Genomic DNA, 17327 nt, shown 5'->3' with positions numbered 1-17327 from the left:
TGTGCCTCTTTGTCAGGGAGAATCCAGAGGACAGCAGTTTTTCCTCGTAGGGAATCACCTCGGGCCTGAAACCAGGTGTCAGTGGAAATCCCAAAAGTGTGCTATATAGTCATGTTTGAGTTTCAAGCTTGGGAGCAGTCACTATAGCTACCGTGGCAGACGGCACCTTGCAAGTTGGTTTCCATACTAGCTTGGTTACTATTTAACATCTCCACCCACATTAGGCCTGATTAAGCGAATCAATAAGATAACAGGCGAGGCAGGTTTCCTCACCCTTCCTCCCTCCCTCCCTCGCCCAGCTTCTTTTCTTGTTATTTTACACTTTCCCATTTTCTTCAGAATTATACTGATGAGAAATGGTCAATGTAAGCACACAGCTAAGTGCTAAGATGGAGGCCCCTCCGTATGGTGAGTACACAGGCTCCTGTCTGCCTATCTTTTCTTGTTTTTGAGGAGAGACGCTCAGAGGTTGAGCAAAGCTGTGTACACTCGGGGCCGACAAATCCTGCTGTTTGTTGTTGATCTATGGAGACCTTATGCGCTAGGCCAACATGCATTTCCTGCTATCTGTGGTCTCAGATTCCCTGTAGTTGGCTTTCTCTTAGTCTGTTGGAGAAGCAGCACTGCTGCCCTTGACTTGAAAAAGCGAACAAGCATTCCTTGAACTGAGTTTATTTTGATTTTGAAGTGAGAATGAATTTGCCAATTTTTTTTTTAAGTTTAATGTAAAACCAGCAGGAAAGGAGGTTAGGAACTAAACTCAGCTAACCTTAGATCTGAGACAGGAACAAAAGCAAACTTTTCAAATGCAGTATTGAAATTTGTACGTTGCTGTTGTGTGTGTGTGTGTGTGTGTCAGAGAAAGAGAAAGACAGAAAGAGAGACCATGCCAACCTTTGCACAAAACTTTGCAAAGAGATGTAACAAAGGAAGGCAGATTTTTCTCAATGAGACTGATTTCTGAATAGATATATATGGAAGGACTGCATTGTGGTGTTCAAATGGCATAAAGTCACGCTTATATTTCCAGTTGTGAGTTCTGAGGTGGGCTGAATGCTTAACCCATATTTATACGCATAATGCATTTGTTGTCGCTAAAGATGAACAATAATGACTTTTCTGTCTGAGCTATGTACCCATGCACTAACAGAGCCCTTTCCAGTCCTGTTTTGCTCATTGATTTCTTGTGAATTAAACATGTGCAGAAAAGATTCTCCCAGTACATGTTGTGTTGCCCATTGTCCTTCGTTGACAAAAGTGGCAACTTAAGACCACCTCTTTAATCAACAAAACTAAAAAAAACAAAACCACAAGTTATAACCTACTGGAATAAGGAGTTTTATTATGTTATTTATAATACTTGCATATTACATATTTTATATTAATAAATTATATTAGCAGCTGGATATAGGCAACCAATCATTACGAATCACAATGTGCTAAACCCAAATTAAACTAATTATTAAAATAATAGTATGCTTTGCTTGTCGTATGAACCTATATTAAGTTGGTCACTGGGGAAAAGAAATGTTTAGAAGTGAATCTCAGAAGCTAGTGAGATTTCTGCTGCCCACTTGGACTCTATCCTTGATCTGGTTCACTTAACACTTCACAACAGATAGTGGTCATCCGGATTTTTATATCCTTCATAGTACATACCAATTTCTATTTATGTAAAGCATTGTATTCTAGTCATCTCAAAGCAATATATATATATATATATATATATATATATATATATATATGTATATGTATATGTATATGTATATGTATATGTATATGTATATGTATATGTATATGTATATGTATATGTATATGTATATGTATATGTATATGTATATGTACATGTACATGTACATGTATATGTATGTATATATATATATATAGTGTGTGTGTGTGTATGTATGTATGTATGTATGTATGTATGTATGTATGTATGTATGTATGTATTTAGTGTCTATTTAGAGCTAAATAGCTTGAAATAGATCTATACTTTATTTATTTATCAGCACAAATACAACATATATATATATGGCTAGCTGATGAGAGCTAAATAGCTTGAAATAGATCTATACTAGTCTCCCTTTATTTATTTATCAGCACAAATAAAAAACACAAATATAACAAAGGCAACAGTAAAAATATTGGGTTTCTGTCGTGATGGACTCTTGTGACGAGCCGATTGACAGAGGATGGAAGCAGTTAGCTTCCTCCCATAATTGGGGCTTACCAGGGGTCGTATATACTCGAGTATAGGCCGACCCGAATATAAGCCGAGGCACCTAATTTTACCACAAAAAACTGGAAAAGTTATTGACTCGAGTATAAGCCTAGGGTGGGAAATGCAGCAGCTACCGGTAAATTTCAAAAATAAAAATAGATACCAATAATGTTTTTGAATATTTATTTCAAAGAAAAACAGTAAACTAGCGGTGTATTCAATGAAATACTTCACTCACCTCATGATGCTGATGTCCCGCTGTGATGATGATGTCCTGTGCAGCCGCGGGAGCGATGTCCCGCCTCCTATGACACACGGCACAGTGATTCCTATCATTGGATCACTGTACCAGAGGAGGTGGGACATCGCTATGTGGCTGCTTGCCATAACAAGGAGGAGGTGGGACATCGTTGCAGAGCGGCAGGAGGGGGAGGAAGGGGAATCGTAAGACAGCCCTGCATTACATTAGAACGTGAGGAGGGGGGATGGTGCGGTGCACGCTGCACGGCAAACTGACACAGAGGGAGGGGAAACTCACAGGGGCACTGGGCCATTCACGAGTGTCACCCAGCGGCATGGCCCCGCCCCTTTTTCTCCTCCATTTCGGGCAAATTTTTCACTGACTCGAGTATAAGCCGAGGCGGCTTTTTTCAGCCCAAAAAGTGGGCTGAAAAACTAGGCTTATACTCGAGTATATACAGTATATATATATATATACATATATATATATATATATATATATATATATGTATATGTATATGTATATGTATATGTATATGTATATGTATATGTATATGTATATGTATATGTATATGTATATGTATATGTATATGTATATGTATATGTATATGCTTATGCTTATGCTTATGTTTATGTTTATGTTTATATATATGTTTATATATATGTTACAATATAATATAAAGGTGGGATGAAGCTGGCTCTGATGGTGAAAGAGAACTTCATAATTCCATAGCCAAAGGAAGAGTTGCCCTGCTGTAGAAAAGTGTTATCATTTTTTGTCTAAAAATCAGATCATCAACTCATATGATATTCCTTTGGATTGTTCTTTTTTAATATTATTTAAATATCATCATTTAAAATTTCAGCTAAAAAGATAAAAACTCTCATAAACAAAAATAATAAAAATAAAATACAGAGAAAAGAAAGAAAAAATAGAAAAATAGCAAAGAAAAAATAAGAACATAGCGGACAAAAAAAATTGAAGAAATAACTTCTTTTATCATGGGAAATATAAACAATTTTGTAACATCACTTTCTCTTAAAATACAATAACTGATCTTTTCTTCTTGTATTCCATCTCTTATCTATAAACAAAGTATTATTATTTAATCCTGATCAGCAAAGTCCATTAAGGGTTACTAGAGATTAAATAATATATTTTGTTTTAACGCTGATCAAATAAACCAACTTAATATTCCTACTTTTAATAACCTTGAACTTTAATCCCTTCAAACAATGTCCTAGAACTGTATTTCTTTTCATTTATCTCTTTGACAAATTTCTTCAAAGTTTTAACAAGTCTCTTTTGAAAATTTACTATAGGAAAGTTACCCAAGTCACTCTTTGGTTTGTTATTTGTAATATCTCTTTTAATTATTGAGATATTAACCAATTTCATTTGTATGTCGAGGATAGCATGTTTTCCATATCTTTCTTTTAGCCTGTCAATTTAAAATCCACTTTTTGATCAGCTTTGGTCTTGTGTGGTAAAACTTGTTCCTCTCCCATAATACCTTTTTAACACTATTTAGTAACAGTCACTTTTAAATTTAATTTCCACATCCATTGTTCATAAAAATCCTTCAATTTAATATTCTGTATTGGTAAGTCAAATTTAAGTGTTCTTCTCCTTTAATTGAAATCATTCGTTTCTTCTGGTTGCCTCTGGTGTCCTACCTTCAAAGTCTCATCCATCATTTTTTTTAAAAAAGAGAATTTAAAACTGTTGGAAGAAATATCCATCTGGTTCAGTTCCAAATGAGGAGAAAGACACTGGAAACATAGAGCTGTTTGGAAAGATGGTTTATTGAAGGACAGGACCACATGGGTTTTAGATACTGGGCAGCTGAACACATGGAGGAGAGAGAGAGAGGTATTATACCCATTCTTGGTTATTGCCCTTGAGCTTCCTATTCCTGTGCAAGAAATGTATTCTATTGGTTGTCAGACTCCCAGGGGGCTATAGCTGAGGTTGTCTGAGATACGATTAGATGAACCTTGCTGAGTGATGCAATGAAGGGGCTTGGTTGTGCCATGTGGTGAGCTCTGCTGATAGATAATCCTATTATGTCCTGGAGGGTCATGTCTTAATCCCATCACCCTGGAACTAAAGGTCTAATTGTCTTGTAGATAGGCTGGCCAATGCTTGCTGGGGCTATTAAGAAAGGTGGGATGCTGCTTTCCAAGAGCATGTTTCTCCTTTAGGGAAATATAATATTCTGCCTTTTTAATATTTCCTATAATATTTCAGTCTTCTAGGAGAGGGGTGGGTGCTAACTTTCTACAAAACAAAAGCCTTTTCTCAAGGATTCTCATAATTCCAAATTTTTATTTCAAATCCATCTGGACCCTTTGTCTATTTGTAACTTTCCAAAATCAAAGTTCTAATCCTCCTTTGGCTGTTTATTTCAAATATATTTATATTTGTTTTAAATTCTTACATTTGTACTTAAAACTTCTTTTATTAAGGATTGAAAGATACTCATCCAATACGAAAAATCTTGTTGTTCCTAATAGCTAAAACAAACAATTTCCAAAAGTGATTAGAAAAGAATGGACATGGACCCAGTGGCCTTTTTGAAGCTGCCAACCACAACTGGAGCAAAATGATGTGTATTCCTTCATGGTACAGAGTTCTAAACCTGCCAGAGACCATTGTGTTGCAGTCTCCTTGCAAGACAGAAATGAATGGGGCACTGGTGGATAATTTCAAGTCAGTATATTTGCTGGCTCTTCATTCCGGTGTGTTCATTTTCTCTGCGTTTAGTGGAGCCATCTTCAGTTTTCTTCTGCTTTCCTGGAAGTTGTAAAGAAAACAAAACACCTTTGTACTGTTCGTATTAAGAGAAAATCTGGAACCTGTCCAACTGTAATGTGCCTTTCTGCACAAAGATGAGGGACACCCTTGTGTTCATTTCCTGTGGTTGCCTCATATCATTCACTGTAGTGTGTTTTCCTTTAATTTTCCTTTCTGATTGTGAATGAATTATTTTGTTCCTGGAACAACATGCCAGAAAATCTACTATAAAACTGGCGGGTAAAGCCAGGATAAACATGAACATTGACTTAAATGTAGTTGAAATCAAATATATGTTCAATATGGTTTCCCTCAAGTCACCTATTGAATAATTTTCTTCTACTATACTCTTTAGGGTGATATTCTGTACACCGCTGTTAGGTTTCTGTGGCAAATTGCAACAAACGGTTTTGGGATACACATAGAGCTATGTTATCAAGCAGGACTCACCTTCTGTTTCTGTCAGATTTGAAATGTGATGCTATTGTGAAGCCAATATAATGCAAAAGGGTGGTTTTGTTTGGTTTCTAAAACTTTGGAAGTCTCTTTGTCTTCTGCCTGGAGGAATTACAATTTTAGGTGATTGGGGCAGGCATACAAGCTGGACACATCCAGAATCACTAGAAAAGGGCAACTTTTAGAATCCTTTTCTCCCTTTACAAGATGAAACATACTTTTAGATAATTAGTAAAATAGTTTGTCTGTCTTCAGTAAAAAAAAGTTCCAATCTAGGAGTTTAAAAAGCATAACTCTAAAGGGAAATTTGTGAGAGAGGGAAATGGGGAAAATATTTTTTTGAAGTTACAGCTAATTAATAAGCAATTCGCAAATTTATGTTATCATTTTGCCCAGGTTTATTTTTCCTGTGTACTCTTTTCTCACATTTATCCTGTGATATGAAACCTCTGTGAGTGTTATGACTGTTGAAAGAAATGTCCTTCTGGGTTCAGCTCCAATTGGGGAAAAAGACACTGGAGACATGGAGGCTGCTTGGAAAGATGGTTTATTGTTGGACAGGGCCACATGGCTTGAGCCCTGAACGGAAAAGGTGATCACATGGTTCAATGTTGGTAGAGAGGAAGAGAAGGGCTGAGGGAGGGGCTTGCTAGGCTTTTTATAACCTGTTTAGTCCCACCTCTCTGTTTCCTGTTCCTGTGTAAGAAATGTTTTCTGATTGGTTGTCAGACTCCCATGGGGCCATGCAGGGGCTACTCTCTAGGCTGTGTTTTGAATCCAGGTATGGATGAGTTCTCAGATGCCATGTGGTCGGTTGAGTAAAGGGCCAATATTATCATGCCTTTACTCCCATCCCCTCTGGGGCTGCAGTGGAGAAGTCTTTATTATGTAAAAGTGGACTAGCTTGGCCTTAATGGCCCATTAACAGTGGGGATGGGCAGAAAGCTACAGACAACTATTCTGTCTTTTAAAACATGTTTCTTTCTTTTCATATCCAGAGAAATATTCTGCCTTTTCAATATTTCCTAGGATATTTCATTTTTCTGGGAGAGGGCTGGATGATAACTTCTCACATGACTAAATGGGTATTTTAATCTGGGTCTCTCACCTTGTAGCCAGCTTTTTAAATGCCTGAGTGCATCTGCTCTAAAAGCTTTAGAACCAGGAGTGGGCTTCAAAAATTTCAGCAACGGGTTCTCTGCCCGGTTGCAGGGTGGGCGTGGCCATGGTGGCCATGGCCTAGTTGGCCTCCTGCACCACATCGGGTGGGTGGGAGATTTTTTGCCTTCCCCAGGCTCCGTAGGCTTTCCTTGTGCCTCTGAGAGGGTGAAAATTGTCTCCCCCAGGTTCCAGACGCCCTCCGGAGGCTGGAAATGGAACTTAAGGGAACCCTTCCCCGAGCCTCCACTTACCTCGCATGCAAAATAGGCCGTGTGGAGACTCCTGGAAGGGGCCAGCCAGGGTTGGGATTTGGCGGTTCTCCGAACCAGCCATGACATTAACTATGGGTTCTCCCGAACCCAGGTGAATCCTGGGCTTTAATTGTGTGATTATAGTCGCCATTTAAAACTTTTTGATTTCCACTGTGGGCAACCTGCTGATCTGTGTTGAAAGAATAATTTTGACAGCATCAGACTATAGCCCCAATGAATAGTTCCAATTCATTTTCCAAATTTAGCCTGCATTAAATGGATAGCATCCACCATGCCTACAAGACATTAATTCTGGGGTACCAATTAGATGGCAGTTTGTATGCTGATGAAAAAACACTTCTCTTGTAAGTCAAAGGGTCAGCTTTGTTTGATGCAGAACTCAATGCGTTTGACTAAATTTTATAAGCTAAAAGGAAATTAAAATTCTAGTAGAATTCCACAGCAAACAACATTCTCCAATTTTCTGTCAAGCACACAGAATGTGCCATAGATGTAATATACACAACTCTTGAAAATGCAGTGATGTGTCTTGTGTTTTATTATTTTCCTCTGAGTAATTGCTTCGTATATCAGTGTGTTTAAGTTGGTGCCTTCAAAGGATATACAGCTACAGCTGCTGTAGAAACAAATTTTTCAGTGACTTCTTTAGAAAAATGGGGGGGGGGATTTTTCCCTCATTACTATTACTCTGATGGCACATATATTGTTTGTGTGTATTTGTATATAATACAGAAGGCTCAGTGTAGACCCCAGAATCAGATAGACTTGCGAGCTGAAATATTTGGTATCTCAACACTGTGTGCATAATACACTCATAACCAAGCACATGTGCTTACATAAAATGCCAAGCTTCACTAATATTAATCTTGCTAGATTCTCTTTGTTTTAGCATGTTGTCAGAATGCAGCCTGTTTAGATTATTTGAAGGATTTTATGAACCCAGAAAATCAAGTTAAGTATGTTGTATGAAGAGACAACAATAAAAGCAAGAGACTTAGGCAAAGCAGTTCATTTATTTCTTTCCTTAGGAACAACACAAAAGCAAGAAAAGAAAAGACAAAAAGAAAAGAAAGGGGTTTTTCCAAGATAGCACAGAGAAGTGGAGGATTAACTTATCCTCCCCCATTGTCCTATCAGATCATTTCTGCATTTGTTTCTAGCATTTTTTTTTTCATTCTTCAGCCAAAATGGCTTACATATAAATCAGTGGGGGCAGGCATACCACCAGCAATTTAAAAGGCATGACACAGGGGGGGGAAAAATCCTCATCAGCCAATGCTTCAAATTAAGAAGAGATTTTAAATCATGATTGGATATAATTTAGATGACGAGAAGTTGGTTTTTCAATGGGGTATATCATTTGTCCTGCTTGTTTGCACATTTGTATTAATTAAAATATATCTGGGGAAAGATGAAGGAATTATTTTGTTCAACATGAGCTAATAATCTTCAATAGACTATTTAATAAGTTATTTTTAAAGGGCAACCTTGCCCTGGCTCCAGACATGGAGGAAGGTTCATCTGATGTATAAACTAGTATTTTAAATGATCATACGTACATTTTTGCAAAGGTAGTGTTAAAATATAATGGAAAGTTATTTCAAATTTCCAAACATAATTCAATTGGATTATGGAATCATTGACTTAATTGGACAAAGTTAGAGGAGAGAAAGAAACTGATAAAGGAGGCAGCAAGAAGTGAAGAAGGGAGCTTTAAAAAGCTTATACATTTAGGGCTAAGTATATTTGAAAAGTTTCAGGGTATGTATAGAATATAAACAAACAGCAAGAAAGAGCCACATGAAAGTGCAGCATCTATCACCCATTATATTAAAAAGCCAGTCCTAAAAGAAATGGGTTAATCTTTCATTGGCAAAACATGAATCCCAACTTCAATTCTCATCATTTCTAAATAAATTATAGCTTGCAGTGCCACTTAGTCTCGCTTCCACTAAGTGAAGACAGTATTCTGATATTTGAATGTAAATATAATTCCAGAACGTACACTTTTTAAACATGGAAACCACACGTCATTCATGAAGTTTTACAAAGATTCCACATGATGTTATCTATCTGCATCATCCATACATGTATTTCACTAGTATTTAAGTTCTGCTTTTTTTCCTGCTACAAGAAATTGACTATGGATGGAAAGAACATAATAGGAAGATAGTCTTTTTTAGGGTGTAATAGAAAAAAATGTGTAATTAAATTCCAGTGAAAGAAGTTGCATGAACAGTTGATATTTGTGCACCTCCTCTCTTTTTCAATGGCCGTGACTTGTCATGTACTTATGGCTCCAGAGCCATCTCAGAAATAAAGAAAATAAAACTGGCGAGTTTTCTAAACAAGTTGTAAATTGTCCACTGGGACCCTTCCAAAAAACCTTAACTCCAGTGGAATTGAATTATTGATTTGCTAGTGATTTTTCTTTCTATTTTTTTGCTGAATAGATTCTGAAATAAGCTCAGTTTAATAATTTTGAAGCATTGTTCTTTTTTTGTGGATTCTCAGGATTGTCATTGGGTTTGAAAGTTATTTCCAGTGTTTTAATGACTGGGATCTTTGAGGGGAATGAGGACAAGCTGTCCCCAGTGTTTCCAGCCCAAATTAGTCTTTTGGCCTAAGTCTGCCTACTTTAGAAAATCAAATTCAATAAAAAAGGTCCTTCTCCCAACAACACAAAAATATGGGGATTAGACATGTCCTTCTCATTTGCCCCTACTGAGCACTGGGTAAATGTTACTAATCCTTCAGCCATTGTCAATAAGGTATTTAAAGAGTGTTCCTGGGTAATCCACAAATACATATACAAATGGCACAGGAAGGATAGTGATTTATAGCACTCAGTCATTTAGAGAACTTCAAAACAAATGATGACCCCATAGAGTCAGGTGCTCTGGAAACTGATAATACAACTCCATTATTTCTTAACTTGCTCATCTTCTTTAATACAGTAATACAAAGAAACATTGGAAAGAATCAGGCAAATGAAAGTTCTCCAGCAGAAGGGACTATTTAATATCTCAGGGGCTGCCATAAAGAAGAGGGAGTCAAGCTATTCTCCAAAGTACCTGAGGGTAGGAGAAGAAGCAATGGGTAGAAACTAATCAAGGAGAGAAGCAACTTAGAACTAAGGAGAAATTTCCTGACAGTTGGAACAATTAATCAGTGGAACAACTTGCCTCCAGAAGTTGTAAATGCTCCAACACTGGAGGTTTTTAAGAAGAGATTGGATAACCATTTGTCTGAGGTGGCCTAAGCAGGGGGTTGGACTAGAAGACTTCCAAGGTCCTTTCCAACTCTGTTATCCTAGCCTAGCCTAGCCTAGCCTAGCCTATCTATTCTATTAGATTATTCCTTGCCTCTCCATTTACACAGCATTGGAAATATTTTCTTTGATCTTGTGGAACATCTCCAGACTTTCAGAGTGGTATAGGATTGCACTAACCACTTCTTCTTGGCATTAAATCTGGATCCAACTGACTATTATTAATATATGTGTAGGATGAGAATACATTTAATCTAGAACTAATACTTTGGCCCAATGGATACATCTGTAATTTGGGAGAGCTTGTAAGCACTGACACAAAATACATGCAATTAGAACTATTATCCATTCACAAAATGGTTATGGACATTTACTAGATATTTAACTGGAAGCTGAAGGAAGCTGGATGATTGCATCCACACTATGTACTTCCATTCCCACACTGTGCTTGAGTTTTCCTTAATCTGGTGCTGTTAAACTATAACTACCATAATCCCCAACCAATATGACCAGAGATAGTGTCTTCCACATTTTTTGAAATGCAACTACCACAAATTCTTATGGTTTGACATAATAGCTGGATTAATTAGAATTGTAATTCTCAAACTGGAGAATACCAGATTATTTATCCCTGAATATGATCCTTGCTTATACTTGTTGAGAATAAGAAGTGTGGTTTCTGTACACAATATGAATGCCAGTATATGCACATTTCAAAAATAATTAGGAAAAATGCTTCAGATCAGTTCAGCAATTCTCTTTTATTTATTATAGCAACCTGTTTTTTAAAATCTTCCATGTGTATGGAAAAAAAGCTGTAGCTGCTTTAAGAGTTGAATTAAAGGGGTATTTCAAATCTTAGAAAGGCCTCAAATTGTATCAATCATGACAAATTGTGTAATGTGCTCAGATACATAGGAATCTCAGAACATCTCATTGTCCTCATGAGAAATATATAGAGTCCTGAAAGCCACATTATGTGAAACAGACTACAATGTCCCCTTATTTATTCAACCTATATTTATTAAAGGAAGCTGAACTGGAAGAAGATGAGCATGGTTTTAAAACTGGAGGAAGAAACATCAATAACCTATGCTATGCTGATTATATTACCCCCAAATCCAAAAAAGGATATCAAGGGCTAGTAATGAAAGTCAAGAAGCATAGTGAAAAATCAAATATAAAGAAGACCAAACTAATGACAGCAGGTATAAGAATCAGCCTTAGAATTCACAGTGAAGATATCAAAGTGATAAACAGTAAATGGCTTCTTTCTTTTAGGATCAACCATGAACTATAGATGCATGCAAGCAATTCACTGCAGACTAGCATTTGGTAAAGCATCCATTAAATCCTTAGAAAACATGTCCCATAGGTATTTTTTTCCAAAAGGCACCAAGAAATTCCAGTTGTCTTTTGGAATAAGCCACCTTTGGGACAACCATGACCTGGATGATTGAGAATCTCCACAAATCCTTAGAAAAGATATTCAGATCCCATGTTATGTCTATACTTACAAAGTTCAGAATTGTGCAAGCAATATCATTCCTTCTGACACTGTGGAAATGAAAGTTAGGTTTTGAAAAAGCAGGATTGAAAGAATGTTGATGCTTTAAAACTTTGGATTGGAGAAGACCCCTGAGAACAATGCGGATAGCCAAGGAAACAAAACTTGGATCATTGAACCCAAGGCACAAATAATCAATCTTAAATTATTCTACTTTGGAGTGAGAAAGGTAGAAGGAAAAGACAAGAGGTTGACCAGCAGCATGGTGGATGGACTCAGTTACAGTGGCAATGAGTGCACCTTTGGAAAACCTAAAAGACCAGGTTAGGGATGGATCATCACAGAGAACATTTATCTAAGTGGTTACCAAGAGGTGATGTTGATTTGCAGACACATCTTGATGATACATAACCTTCTCAAAGCAGGCTTATTTTTTTCAGGATTGAGCAGGAAAAAAATAAAGTGTTTAATAAAAAGCAAAAAGATGCTGGAGGTCAAGCATGGTCGAAATCACTATTTCTGAATCATTTTGAAGTGTATAGTTTTAACAAGTACTGTATATTGCAACATATGTTATGACCTAAATAGGATGATCATATCTGGAGTGCCAAAAACTGGATAACAGCAGATAGAAGCAAAACATCAAGGCTGTTCAGACCATCTTCTTGGTCACTTGGATTTTTCTCCCTCTGTTTGTCATCTGGATACACCTATCAGAAATTTACATCATGGGAAAGAGGAAGTTACTGTGGATATTCCTATAATTCATGTGGCATTTCTATTTGGATTGTTGCTGAACATTTATATGTAAAAATTGCTTCCCAAGGCAATATAATTTTTGTCAGTGATTATAACTTTTGTCATTGTTTAATCTTTTTGTTTATCAAACAATGCAGTCTTCTTCCCGATTAATACATGGTTTAATCATACATGAGTTTCATATGCCAATCAAAACAATTTTAAAATCACCGTAAATCACATGCAGAGTAAGGGCAGAAGCGCATGCCCTTTCTCTATATTGCATGGACTTTTTTGACAGAGATATTTCATTGGAAAAAAGTCTCCCCTCAAGGAGACGTTATTTGCAGATTTTCTGAACATATTTTTCTATTTTCATTTCAGTTCTCTTTCAAGAACGTTGTATGAAAAGCCCCCATCTTAATTAGCTTTCATTGGAAAATAGATATGAAGAAATGAGCAGTTATGTTATCATTGGAAGAAAAGGATAACTTTTTCCCATGGGGAAAATCTAAGAATGGGTCTAGGTAGATCACTTCCATACTGTTACAAGAATAGGCCAGCTCACACAAGATTTAAGGCTAGCAGCCATTCTGTTTCCTGAAGTAGTGTTACTCCATACCTCCGTACCTCTTCACTTAGCCAATGTCAACAATGATCTGAGGATATAGGCAAAACCAAACACTTTGATGCTTCTCAGAGCAAGGCTGATAAAAGCTGTGCAAACCAGAATAAGTGGTGTGACACCCTATTTCCTTGTTCAAATCAATAATCAGGTCTTAGTAAAAGTGTTTGCTCACATGTAAGTGGTTCCTATAGTAGACTGAGTTTCTAATGGAGACTACTAGACAGTGGTAGGCTTGGCTTCCTTCTTCCCAAGTTATGCTTAATATGAGCTCACCAATTGAAGCCAGATCTGCTTGACTAGAGATTTGTAAAGATGTGCAATGCATGAGCCACTTTCATATAAACTGGATGTACCTATAATTTCTACCCATTGTAAATACCATATTTCTGTCCTAGGCTGTCAGTCTGAGTAAAAGAGCTTGATTACCAGAGAGAAAGGAATTGTGTAATTCCCTTTAAGTAAATACATGCCACGATTTATTTACTTACCTGAAGATTAAAGAAATATAAAATTTGAGGGCAAAAAATCAGAACATTCAAAGTAGAAACATTAAATGGAGTCTTTTTTTTTTTTTGCTTAACCCCAAATTGTTTTCAGCTCATAAACTGATCTTTGTCTAGTTTAAGTGAATAAAGTGAATTACCTCTAATTACGAGGACATAAGGCGGCTCAGTAGCTAAGATGCAGAGCTTGTCGATCAGAAAGATCGGCAGTTCGGCGGCTTGAATCCCTAGTAAGCTCCCATTACTTGTCCCAGCTTCTACCAACATAGCAGTTTGAAAGCATGTAAAAATGCAAGTAGAAAAATAGGAACCACTTTGGTGGGAAGATAACAGCATTCCGTGTGCATTCAGTATTTAGTCATGCTGGCCACATGACCACGGAGATGTCTTCGGACAGTGCTGGCTCTTTGGCTTTGAAATGGAGATGAGCATCGCCCTCTAGAGTTGGGAACAACTAGCACATATGTGCAAGGGGAACCTTACCTTTAAGGTTTTCTGTAGCTTTTACTAATAGAAGAATTAAAAAAACAAATCACAAATACAGTTGGTGTTTGTAATAAAAACACCAAAATAAAACTGTTTTAAATACCAGTTTAATAACAATAAGGGTATTTAAATTTTGATTGTGTGATTAGAAAGTAGGGTTTGTACTGTGATTTTAACGCTAACCTCTGTAAGCACCAGTATTTCTTGTAATTCACAATGACAGTGTCAACATTTAAGGAAGTTAGAGCTCTACAGTTCAATTATTATACTTGGCCTCATTTGGGAAAACTCTCTGTTGACATTGGTGTGATTTCCTTCATTCCCTCTTGCCTTTTTAACACGCATCATGGTAGAACTTGAAATGGAAATGTTTTACCAGAATCAGTTCAAATCAAACCTGAGCTTTTCCCAATGACATGGCTGATCACTTATGCTTTTGAAAGGCACAATGAATAAATGATACATGAAATGAGAACTGAAAGTTGGAAAAGAATCGGGAAAATTTGCCATGCAAAAAAATAAGGCTTTCTTTTTCTTCTATGCATTTCAACAGCAGCAGCAGCTGGATCTAGTCACTCCTTCAATCCTGATAGGTAATGTGCTCAACGTATGAAAGTTGGTCCCATCCACTTCAAAAGTTCTTTTTTATAGTATAATTTTATTAAACTCATTACAGTGTAAAACACCAATGAAATTGAGAATAATTGGAAAAGGGGAAAGAGAGAAAGGTCGGATAAAGGGAGAAAGATGAAAAAAAAAGTATTAACTTCTGACTCTTTTAAGCACAGTAGAATGAACATAATAACGTTATAATCTCAACTTTTTACTTTGCATACTCAGTATATCCTACCCAGTTCTATAACAAAAATAAAAGCCTAATAAGTATATCCAGAGGTGGGTTCCGGCTTCTTTTACTGCTGGTTTGCTCAGGGATGCTCTGTGCGCCCATGCTTGATGTGTGCTCTGCGCGCATGCACAGAACTTTAAAAAAATGGTAAATAGTAAAAAAACAAAAAAAACAAAAAGGTAAAAGAAATAGTCGGCAGAACCAGCCCGAACCGGTAGGAACCCACCTCTGAGTTATCCCAAAGTCAAAGTTTTATATATTTTGTTGTATCTCAAGCACAAAATCCAGAAGTGATTTCCAAATAGAAATGAGGTTAGATGCATTCTTCTCTTTGATCAAAACAGTAACATCAGTTTCTCTAAGCATTTTTCCAATTGTGGTAATTAGTACATCTTTCCATTTTTGCAACGGTTGCAAAGCACCCAAATTTTGAACATATGACCATGGAGATGCTGTGACAGTTGTAAGTGCGAGGAAGGTTGAAGTCACTTTTTTCAGTGCTCTTGTAACTTGGAACAGTCACTAAATGAATGGTTGTAAGGGGAGGAATAGCTGTACACCTATGATTTGAACTGCTGGTCGCTGACAAACTGTTCTGGCATTTGTCCTCTTTTTAATAGCATTCTAATTAAATTATCCCATGAAACCAGTGACGTGCGGTAAGCTTTATGGCTGGTGAGGCAAAGCCCTGGCGCGGCTTTCCAAAAGCCCCACTGAAGCCACACCGCTGTGTCTACCATACAGGCAGGATGCGTCCCGCTCTATAGCGGACACAGTGCTGGGGCTTCGGCGGGGCTTTTGGAAAGGGCAGCACTCCGAACATGGCATAAGCCACGGCCAGGGCAGAGGGGAAAGTGGCGGCAGTGGAGGAAGCGGAGTACTTTGCATCGCGGGAGCCGCCAAGACCCGGGTTTGCAGCAAAGGCGCTTGGCGGCTCCCGCGATGCAAAGTGGAGAGTTGAACTTGCTCACACAGGCGCGTTTTACAAGCAAGGCTCCTGCTGCTAGATTGCGCAGTCGCTCAAGTGCAAGGCATGATTCGCTGCTCCCAGATCAGGAGGCAGGAGAATCAGTGCCTCCTTTGCATATGAAATTTTTCGCTTTTTAACCCTTGCTTAACTTTTAAAAGGAAAAAATTCCTTATGCAAAGGAGGACCCTAGTTCTCTCACCTCCTCCTATAGTTCACACTAAGCAGACTCCAAGCCACTGTGACTTGGAGTCTGGTAGCAACTACCTTGGCTTTAATTATTTTTAAAAAATTCTTTAAAATTCTTTCCTTTTCCTGAGGAGACTAGTGAGGCCCCGCCTCCCCTGCCTCTAGTGACTGCACGTCCCTGCATGAAACATAATGGGGGGGGGGGGAAGTTCAAGAAACTTTGTGATCCTTGAGAGCAACCATAGGTAGTCCTTGACTTACAGCCGGTCGTTGAGTGACCATTCAAAGTTACAATAGCACTGAAAAAAAGTGACATGACGAATTTTCACACTTACAAGAGTTGGTATATCCCCATAATCACATGATCAAAATTCAGATGCTTGGCACCACGGCTTATTACTATGAGCTGTGGTGGCGCAGTGGCGAGAATGCAGTACTGCAGGCTACTTCTGCTGATTGCCTGCTGCCAGCAGTTCAATTTTCCTCTGCTCAAGGTTGACTCAGCCTTCCATCCTTCCGAAGTCAGATAAAATAAGGACCCAGATTGTTGGGGGCAATATGCTTACTCTAAAAACCACTTAGAGAGGGTTGTAAAGCACTGTGAAGTGGTACAGAAGTACTATTGCTATTGCTACTAAATTAACAACTGTAATGATTCACTTAACAACTGTGGCAAGGAAGGTTATAAAATGGGGCAAGACTCATTTAACAAATGTCTCACTTAGCAACATAAATTTTGGGGTCAATTGTGGTCATAGTTTGCGGACTACCTGTATTGTACGTAGTGCATGCATGAGATTCTCTTCCACAAGTTACTATAGAGGTCTTCAAGTCAGCTTGTAAAATGTTTTAGTGAAATTGGTGGAAAATAAGCAGTTTAACTTTAACTTAACTTTAACTTTTAATAAATTTATATGCCGCCCAATCCCATAGGACTCCGGGCGGCTAAGTTTAATAATGAAGAATTTATGTATTCTCGTTTCAAATTCATGCCCGAATAGCTCTTGGCACCTATTGTTTGGGTACATGAACAAGAACAATGCT

General features: G+C 37.6%; 1 protein-coding gene and 1 long non-coding RNA gene across 2 annotated transcripts in view; one reads left to right on the top strand and one right to left on the bottom strand.

The window, feature by feature from the left end:
* Positions 1-271: 271 nt before the first annotated feature.
* Positions 272-17327, top strand: part of HNF4A (hepatocyte nuclear factor 4 alpha) — a 70051-nt gene continuing 52995 nt past the window's right edge. The window contains exon 1 of the mRNA XM_032217351.1: positions 272-408. Coding sequence (XP_032073242.1) covers positions 357-408 — 52 coding nt within the window. The 5' untranslated portion in view covers positions 272-356. The remainder of the gene's footprint in view (positions 409-17327) is intronic.
* LOC116508704 overlaps positions 4934-17327 on the bottom strand; it is a 31105-nt gene continuing 18711 nt past the window's right edge. The window contains exon 2 of the long non-coding RNA XR_004255400.1: positions 4934-5258. This is a non-coding gene — a long non-coding RNA (uncharacterized LOC116508704). The remainder of the gene's footprint in view (positions 5259-17327) is intronic.

The sequence above is a fragment of the Thamnophis elegans genome, chromosome 5 (assembly GCF_009769535.1).
Source record: "Thamnophis elegans isolate rThaEle1 chromosome 5, rThaEle1.pri, whole genome shotgun sequence".
NCBI classification, from domain to species: Eukaryota; Metazoa; Chordata; class Lepidosauria; order Squamata; family Colubridae; genus Thamnophis; species Thamnophis elegans.
Note: the sequence above shows the minus strand (reverse complement) of the source record. Positions and strands in the feature narration are given on the sequence as shown.